Genomic DNA, 9,907 nt, shown 5'->3' with positions numbered 1-9,907 from the left:
TTACTTTTATTATTTTCCTACGGTGTTATACAGCTAATTAAAGTAAATTGTACTTGTTTTTGTAAAACGTCGTTATATATATCCTACCCCCACCACCCGCTTCACATCCTCATCCTACTTTTCTTTGAACCAATTAAAAACAATGTTAATGTGATGTATTTATCTTTTTATTAATCAATTTTAAGAAAATTCATGCGATATAGTAAGAAAAAGATTTATTCATATTGTGGTAGTGGTAAAGGCATAACAAATTTCACATATTGCACACAGAAAACAACTGCTGCTTTTCCAAGCTTAATTGAATATAAATTGCTCTAATAAAATGACGAGCAAGCAATTGCACAGGGTGTCCCTCGCAGAATTGGTAACTCATTTTTTGTCAACGTTTTAATACGCATGTCCGGGTTTACGGGCAAGACAAATGATATATATGCCCTTACAATAGAAGCCGACATATTACAAGCTTCTGGAACAAGTTATGTCTGAGTCAACAAACAACTTATAATGATTTGATGTGGTTTGTGAATACTCGATAGATATGTTGAATATAACATGAAGTCCTATTGATTTGTCATGACTTCCATCTACAATTTTGAATTATGATATTTATAGCTTTGAATCATAAAAAAGAGGTATCATGATAGAAATGGAATAAATAGAAGAGTGAAGCATCATGAGTGAAATTAAATAAATCAAGGAGAGGTACAAAAAAGAAAAAGCAAACTGAAATAAATTTAGATGAGGTACAATGAGTGAAAATTTGAGACAATGCCAATTTGGTATAGTTTGTGAGTTATCCAATAGGATAGGTAGGTAGAGTATACCATGAACTCATACTTATTTGTCATGACTTGCATGTCAGCGTTCTAAAATTTATATTTTTTGTCTTGTTTGTTTTGTAGCTTTGAAATCATGATGATCTAGTATGGTTTGTGAGTAATCCAACAGGATACCTATGTGCGTTAAATATAGCATAAAGTCATACCGATATGTCATGACTTGTATGTCACTATATAATTAACCGATTTTAAGTTCCTCCGCTTTTTCTAACGCTCAACTTAATGGTATTTTAGTTCCAATTTCTTTTGTTAAACTTAAAAAGTTCATTGGCGCACCAATAGTAAACTTGAAGACAATATTTAAAATAGCAACACAAAAATCTCTCTTTTGTGCAAATCACCCTATATAAAGCTCCCAACGATTAACGAAATTCAGATTGTGAGAACTTATAATTAAGAACATACTCTTCATAGAGTAGATGCTAAACAAGACCATCATATATTTTCAAATAGAAATAACTACTCGTCCTAATCACGAACAAGCTAGGTTCCACGAAAAAGTTATAAAGCTAAAGCCTAAAGCCCATAAATTTATAAAATATGTACACTTGCATAGTGAAGTGGCTTCCACATTATCCCTCTTCCCCTATAGGCTATATCTACAAAGCAACTATATATATATTATCTTCTAGCGAGTCCACAGAAAGAAGAGCAATGCATCTAGTCATGAAAGCACAGCAATATTCTTCACTATTCAACTAATGCGCATCACATGGCTGGAGACCAAACTAATTTCTAGCCCTAACCAATCGGCCATAATTGTACTTATTACCATCCCCACAAGTCTTCATACTTCTTTTTTCTCATAGTCAAAGTCATGTGGCTTAACTCAGTCCATTGCATGTGCCCATGGCTGGTGACGAAATTACATGACACCAATTATAGCCTCAAAGAACTTGGCACTATTATGTGTCATTTGTTATACCTTTCCTCTTTGCTTTCTCCCAATGCATCGAGTATATGTGTCTTCACAGCCTGCAAAGTTTATAAACACCACCCGAAGTTGAGTACTATTCCTGGTCAAAATTGTTGATCAATCTTTCGAAAATCAATTTCTATAAATTCTAAATTTATTATGAGTAGTATCAAATATACAAAACACAATTTGGTAAATTTTTGCATTTACTCTCAAATAGTAAACACTCAAGAGTGTGATTCAACGGTCAACCAAACTGAAAAATTTATATATACACACACTATGAATTTTTTTGTTTTTCAGATATTTATGCATTTTAGTTTCGATCCTAGAGGAATAGGCAATGAAATTATATTTTTTCTTATCTGCCTAAATCGTAATGAAAAAATAAGTCAGTACTTGTATTTCGGTAATGCATGTAATCGCCTTCGCGAACAAATTTACATCGTATATACCCGGTCAAAATAATTTATGTATACACACACACTATTATGAATTTTTTTGATTTTTTTCATATATTTACTATTTTATATTTTGACTCTTCTCGATAAAAATTTGAAGCTGTGTCACAACTGAATAGAACAGTTCAAGCTGTATATATTTGAGTTGGCTGAACACTAGCCCTCCAAAAGTAAAAACCGACAGCCATTATATGTAGAAGGGAAACATAAATGAAAAAGAGAGGAAAGAAAAGAAAAAGCACCAATATTGTACTTGATCTGGAAAAAGTTTGTTTTCGTACTTAATTGAATCTCGATTGTCAACTTAATCAGTAAAATAGTAGCCCTTCCATCCCAATTTAAGTGTATTAGTTTGATTGGACATAAAATTTTAAAAATAGTAGTAAGAGATTTTAATTTAAATTTTGTGGTTTTAAATTAAATATTTGTGTAATATATAAAAATGTCCTCTTTGAGTCTTGTAATTTTAAACTTGCCATGTACTCCATTCCTCTCAAATTATTTATCGCTTTTTTATTTTACAAATTCCTTAAGAAATATTAATTAGGAGGGATATTTCACATACTTTACCGTTATTTATGTCTAAATTATAATCTCTCCCTATTACTATATTTATGAGTCATTTCCATTAATGACAAAATTATACTAACGCTAAAATGGAGAAAAATGATTAATTATGTCTTGAAGACTTGAACTTCTAAAATGACAAATAATTTGAGTCAATTATTTTTAATAACCACGACTAATAATTTTAGACGGAGGGAATAGAATGTTTGAATTATAAACCTACAAAATATTAAAAAAAAATCACTATTTTTCAGACATATCAAAAAAAAAAAAAAAAACCTGAAATTGGGACCGGGAGAGTTAAGAGAAAAGAAATGCTTGAAAAGGCCTCAACGACAGTAAAAAGTCAAACTGCAATAATTGTTTTAAGGAAATAAAAGGTACTTACCTAGTACGTTGCAGTCTATATAATAGGGATTGTCTACCAGTATTTTGCTTGAAATCCAGAAATGCTGTTAGCAACCACTTATTTTTTTGGTTTGCGTACGTCTTGAAGGTCCACTTCTCTTGTCCTTCGTATTTTGGCTTTTATCATAAAGCAAATAGTACAGGGAGTAAATAACCACTACTCTAGACCAAATATGCTATATTTAGAAACTTTATTTCTTCACTTTTTTTTTTGCTACTGTGGAAACGATAGACTTACAAAATAACAACTATTCTAGACCAAATATGCTATATTTAGAAAATAAATGATCTTTTTCACTTTTGTTTTTTTTGATTTACGATTGACAAAACAAATTTATGTGGATATTTTTGAACCAAGTTTAAAAGTATTCCCTCTTTCGATAGACGTACAAAATGCAACAAATAATATAATAACTAAACAATGACAATCGTCGATTGTGAAAAGAAAAAAAAAACATACCATGACTTTCTTCTAGGTAATCCTCACGTAGGCGTTTTGACGATGGACTAATATTGTTCTTCTCTACGCTCTGCTATTTTGACTCAAAAGAAAAGTTAATAATATAAAAGGAAATGATATATACTACTAAATATATTAAAATTAAAATTAAAAGAAAATAATAGTATATACTTATGTGTTACTTTTTTTGTTTACTTCGTTTCAAAAGATGAGAATCGTTTTTTTATATTTAGTAACTCTTCAATTTCAATATCCTAAATGTCATGTTTAAGACCACAAGATCCAGTTAGGGTTGGGCATAAACATCGAAAATCAGAAAACTGGATCGGATCGAACCGAGCCGAACGGTGTTTGGTGTCTACCTTCAAAAAATCGAAACCGAAATAGCCGAACCGAAGTTTGATAAAACCGAACGCCCACCGAAATTTAATACATTACCCAAAAAAATTAAAATAGTTCAGGCCTATTAAGTTTAAGCCCCAAAAAACCCAATTGTAACAAACCCTCTTTTGCTTTTGTATCCCTAATTTTTCACTTCAGTTGAGAAAATCAAATATCCTTAACAAAGAAAAGTGACTAGAATGTGTCTTTAGGATTAATGTATGTCCTTTATGTGTTTTCTTAATTATTCTTACGGTATGTATATAACACCTAGTAATCCTATATCATGGTTATGATTTTTTGTTCTTCTGTATCATGTTGATTTTGATTTCAATTTATCAGTTTTATGTTTTATTGCTTTTGAGAATATGAATTAGTGTAAATGGAATCGCTTCTAATATCATATCAAAAAAACCGAATTGAAAAAATTGAAACCGAACCGAACTTCAAAAAACCGAAACCGAACCGAACTAGTTTGGTTCGATGTTCGGTGTCCACCTACCGAAATAACCGAACAAAAGAACCGAACGCCCACCCCTAGATCCAATGACAATTTTGGTACACTACATAATTCTTAGTTTAAGATCAGAAGATTCAAATTATGTTTTTACTTTCTAGAACTTCATGCATTCAAATTAAGAAATATAAAATGATACGAAAGGAATAATATCATGGTCATTCTTTCATATCCACACCTTTTTTTGTGGTTTGGTAAGACTTTTATCGTTAAACTTTTCTTCTAATGTTCTTTTGAGTAAAAGAATAAGGTGGTGAGGGTGCAAAAGTGGAAATAATCGTAGTTTATATACCTTATGACCGCAATAAGATGATGAACCGTTTGAAATATTTCCATAAAGGGATTCTCTCTCTTTCAAATCATCTTGAAAGTTGTTCAAGTGGGGTTGAAAAGGAGAGTCTGCATCACCTGCCCAATTTCATCACTTACACTTTGTTATCCACGCTTAATAGATCCTCTTTCTCAACAATAAGATTAAAAGGATACTCTAAAAGCGAAAATGGTTTTTCAATTTTGATTCAATCCAAAAGCTTGTTCAAAAGAAGGATTGCCCAAAGTTGTACATAAAAGATCAGCAACCTACTCAACACTCCCGCAGGCCTAGATTGAATATCAAGCTAAGAGCGTGACTCTAATAACATGATAAAAAATGAATGTTGCACCTAACTTAACCCAAAAACTTACTCAATAGATGAGAATTATCCAAGATTATAGAAAAGATAATTAATCTCATCAACAGATGTGGCATAATCAACAAAGCACCCCCCAAAAAAATAGGAGGAAAACCTAATATACTCCAATGTAGAACTCTCTTTTGACAATGTTAAAAGTATGTGATCATCTTTTATAACACGGTATATTAACAAAACTTCTACGATGTATACAGGAAACAAGCTATACACACATAATGTTTCCTTGATTCTTGTATATATAATTCAGAGTATAATGTATCTCCTCTCACCCTGTTCATTTACCAAGACAGGCATTTATAGATCGTTATTCGTTAGAACTTACAACAGTTTGTTAAACACAGAGGCGTATCTACCCTACAAGGTAGGGGTTCAACTGAACCCCAAATTTTAGGTGCGGAGCCTAAATTTATGTGTAAAAAATTATTAAAATTGCAATAAATAATACATATGAATCCCTAACTTTAAAACTATAATAGGTTCAATACTAAAAATCTTAATATTGAACCCATAAAATTTAAATCCTGGATCCGCTTCTAACATTCTTAACGAACTTTTTGTTTAAAAGCTTGATCAATTTAATCAATTAACAAGTATTCCTAATCACTTACGAACGGTTTAGATATTTAAAGAAACACGCAAATTTTACCACTGAAAAGGAAGATGTACCTGTTTCTTCCACCGGTGTATTCAATCTCACCCATTCATCAACAATATCCTTCCATCTCCTGTAAAAGAAAAAAACCCAAAAACGGTTTTTATATTTCACTTAACTTAAATGTATTAACATAATAACTAATTATGCATACAGAAACAAAAGAAGAAAAAAAAATTAGAAGTGTTTAGAAGAAAAAAAAAAAAGAAACCTGATAAGCAGTTTAACAAGCCTTCTTACTTCATTTGATGAATGCTTTCGCACTCTATTTACATGCCTTCCAATATCTGTTTTCTTCAAAAGCATAAAAAGAAAAATAAATCATTTTAGTAAATTCTTAGATAATTCTAAAGAAAAAAATATGAGAGTTAATTAAACTAGCATCCTTGAATATATACCTCAAGAACCTTGAAACTAATGTCCATTTCAGCAAGACTTTGAAGCAGATCAACCAAGCAATTGTCAGACTGAAAATTCAAAGTACTTCAATAATTAGCAAAAAAACAAATATTGAAATCCAAAAAATAAAATTAAGAACTTTAACCTGATTTGGGATTTCAAAATGATTCTTGATTATGAGGATTTTGCTCTCTAAATCTTCATATTCTACACTCTTTTCCTCTCTTTTTAATTTATAATCATCAATATTGCTCTCAGTACTTCTGTTATATATCAAGCTTTGTGGGATTTCATAATTTCCATCAGAATTACAATTGTAGAGTTTCTCAACAATGCCGTCTCTTCGGCTACGAAGCTCTTTTCCATGATCAAGAATGGCTACAGAAATGGCTGTGTCAATTAAATCCCACAAATCCACACTAGAATTATTCAAGATTGAACGTAATTCATCCAATTCCATAGTTTATATTATGTAGAATTCTTAAGTTCTTTTATTAGAAGAAAGAAGATGTGTTTACTAAGAATTCATTTCATGGGATGTTGAGAAACAGGACAGGAAAGAAAGAGAGAAGGCAGAGTTTGGGACAGAGTGAAATGGGAACACAATGTGGACAGGTTTAAAAGGGTTTTTGTAGTTTTGGTACACATTCTATGTTTTTGTGTTGTCATTATTATTCTTTCTACTCCGGAAATGGCGTTGCTAACCCCCCTTGGTTTGTTAGAGCTTAACTTATATGCCGCCATATAAATATTTTTTACACGGTAAATGCTAAAAAGTTATCCGTACACGGTGTCCACGTCAAGTCAATAAATATGTACACGGCAATGTTTATGCACATAGTGTTTTTAGAACTTAACTATTGTTAATTACCAAGCATTTTTCATTTTGTCAAATCACTTAACTATGGTAAATAAACATGGTTTGGTGCAAATACCTGATAAGAATAAATATTACCCTATAAACATGAGGTAATACGTACTTCTTGTGGTGGATAGTCTGCCTTATTTTCAAAAATATAAACCTCACTTTCTATGAAAAGTTACCTATAGTTAATCTTTGAAAGATCTCCTAATTTAAAATGCATGTACAACTTAAAATCTTCTACTAATATATTCTCCAACAGTCTTTCTTCGGAATTATTTGAATGAGTCAATCCTCGCACCCTGTTATTTTGCAACTTATCCTAAGATTTCTTTGCCAAGAGCTCCTCAGATATGACTGAAGAAGCAACTCATCTATTGTGGTGGGGCATCTTTTTTCTTTTTAAGTAAGACCTAGACGATTATCCATACCTTCGATAGCTTGCGAGTTTGCATCCATCCCTAATCAACTACAGTTTCCTTTTGATTTCTTCCTTGTAGTCGTTACACTATTAGTTTATTGAGGTGTTTAAAGGATTATTCTTCTTGATCCAGGATTTGCAACACAATATAAGCGACATCCATGTAGTGAGTAGTCGAATGAATCACGTTAAGAGAGTCTAAACTTTACGCGTCAGATCATATGTTGCCTCAATGGCCCAAATTCACCAGAGAAGCACAAGATTCATTAGTTCAAGCTAGAATACATGCATAGATAGTGTTTAATGTCAAGGTCGCCGATGATGGAAGCTTAGGACAAAGTCGTATGAGGTGAGAGTCTCACGTACGGATTCGTGAACAAAATAGCTACCTATTAGAATTTTGATCAAGCACTACTAGTTAATTTCGCTTTGGGGCCTCCCTTGACTCTACCTAAGATTTGCTGCCTATCACGGGAATCTATTAGTTCAGTCTAGCATTGTATCAAATACTTTTCTTTATTTTTATTTTTTTCATTGAGATGAATTCTTTTAAGGTAATCGTTTGAGTTCCACTGCTGATTAAAAATGAAAAGGGGAAAAAGGGAAAACTCAATATGCTTGCTTGCCTATTAGTCGGGTCTTTAGTTGGATCAATAATTAAATGATTTGAACCTTTAATTATGTTGATGTATAAAGAATATAGAGGCAAGGGCAGCTTAGTAATTCTGCATTATGCAGTTTGTTAGTTAAGCCTTCAACTAATTAGATAAGTTAGTTATAGTTAGTTGGTCATTAGATACTAACTATCCATGTATATAAGAAGATATACACATTGTACATATCTGTAACATCTCGTAAATCCGAGTTAGGTGTGAATGTGTGAAAACTAGGGTTGGTCATGGCTCGGTTTGGGTCGGATATTGATTAAAACCAAAACTAAACCAATTTAGTCGGTTTTCAAATGTCTAAAACCAAACAAAACCAAATAAAATAAAAACCATCAGTTTGGTTATTGTCGGTTTGATTCGGTTTAGTTCGGTTTTTCGGTTTAGGACTAGCTGTGACAATTCAACTATTCTTTCTTTACATTCTTCAAATTTCTTGAGCCTTCACTGTGACTGTGAGAAAGAAACGTGAGCTTCTCTTGTCAGTTAGGTTAGGTAGAAATGTAAAATGAAAAGTGACATAGTACGGTTAAACACTTACACTTAAGACTTACAGAGTTGGGCTTGAACATATTTTTTAAGACATGGGCCTTAAACAATCATGTGAAATAAGTAGATCAAAATCATATTAATAATTAAAAGGTATAAAAAATTTATAATTATTTGTGAAAAGCTAGTATTATACATATAAATAATTATAAATTTTATGTATATAATTATTGATTTGGTTCGGTTATTTATTAGGTTATTTTTTAATATAACCAAAATCAAATCAAATATTATCGGTTTTTCAAATTTAAAACCAAACCAAATGTCAGTTTTTTTTATTCGGTTTGGTTTTGGTTTTGGTTTTTCACCAAACAGTGAGCAGCCCTAGTGAAAACTAGTATTAAGTTGATATTTTAGCATATGAATCCATTCGGGATGAATTCGAGTGATAAACAGTCATTTTGAAGTCAAACCAAAAACTGAAGTTCTTAAGGCCTTCTAAATTCGTCTAAGTTTGAGACAGTCTATACTGATGACCAGTTTTTGGGTATTTACGTTAAGAATTTGAGAAAACTCAAAACATGAAATTGTAGGTCTTTGAAATACCTTTCCAACGGTATGTCATCCAGATCCAACGGAGATCTGTGCTAGGAGTTATGCCCATTTTATCGAACTCAAGTTGGCAAGCCGCAACACCCTTGCATCGCACGGGTGGCGCGAGTTTTTGTGTTACGTATCGATTTTTGGCCTTGTTCACCACATTTACGCGCAGGTGGTGCAGGGGGAGGTCTCTTGCCCTGGCCTTGCGATGCAAGTGTGGCGCGAACTCCATTTTGCTTGTTCCGTACACTATAAGTTTAAAACTTTGTTTTAACTTTTCCCCACTTTGTTTTGGACCACTTTTTGAGAGAAAATATCCCTAAGTCTTCCCCAAAACATATAAGGTGTGTTCTTGATCAATTTCCATCATTAAAACATCAATCTAACATCAAATTAACACTAGTTCATCCTTCAAACCATAGATTCTTGAAAATCGAAGAAAGAGAAGTTGAAGGAGACTTTGGTAAACTTCTTAATGGTATGTTCTACGATTCTTACTGAGATTATTGAGAGGGATGGGACTAGTGTAAGGTATTAGAAACAATTAGAATCGTGATGAGTGTGATTCAAGAACAGTG

At 32.1% G+C, this 9,907-nt stretch overlaps 1 protein-coding gene across 6 annotated transcripts; it reads right to left on the bottom strand.

The window, feature by feature from the left end:
• Positions 1-1,232: 1,232 nt before the first annotated feature.
• On the bottom strand, positions 1,233-6,994 carry LOC132033892 (probable mediator of RNA polymerase II transcription subunit 26c). 6 transcript variants are annotated; one of them, XR_009408896.1, is made up of 8 exons: positions 6,438-6,994; positions 6,292-6,360; positions 6,105-6,187; positions 5,908-5,966; positions 4,842-4,957; positions 3,652-3,724; positions 3,172-3,308; positions 1,233-1,814 (listed from the first exon to the last, which is right to left on the bottom strand). XR_009408896.1 is itself a non-coding variant. In XM_059424033.1 (7 exons), the coding sequence occupies exons 1-7, from the start codon at positions 6,750-6,752 to the stop codon at positions 1,808-1,810; spliced, it is 786 nt and encodes a 261-aa protein (XP_059280016.1). In that variant the 5' UTR covers positions 6,753-6,994; the 3' UTR covers positions 1,233-1,807. The 6 variants fall into 6 exon arrangements, 4 of the variants coding, with proteins under 4 accessions (XP_059280016.1, XP_059280018.1, XP_059280015.1 ...); XR_009408897.1 differs by having other exon boundaries at positions 3,652-3,721; XM_059424033.1 differs by lacking the exon at positions 3,652-3,724.
• Positions 6,995-9,907: the final 2,913 nt, after the last annotated feature.

Source organism: Lycium ferocissimum, chromosome 10 (assembly GCF_029784015.1).
Source record: "Lycium ferocissimum isolate CSIRO_LF1 chromosome 10, AGI_CSIRO_Lferr_CH_V1, whole genome shotgun sequence".
NCBI lineage: Eukaryota > Viridiplantae > Streptophyta > Magnoliopsida > Solanales > Solanaceae > Lycium > Lycium ferocissimum.
This window is presented reverse-complemented; position numbering and strand designations above follow the sequence as displayed.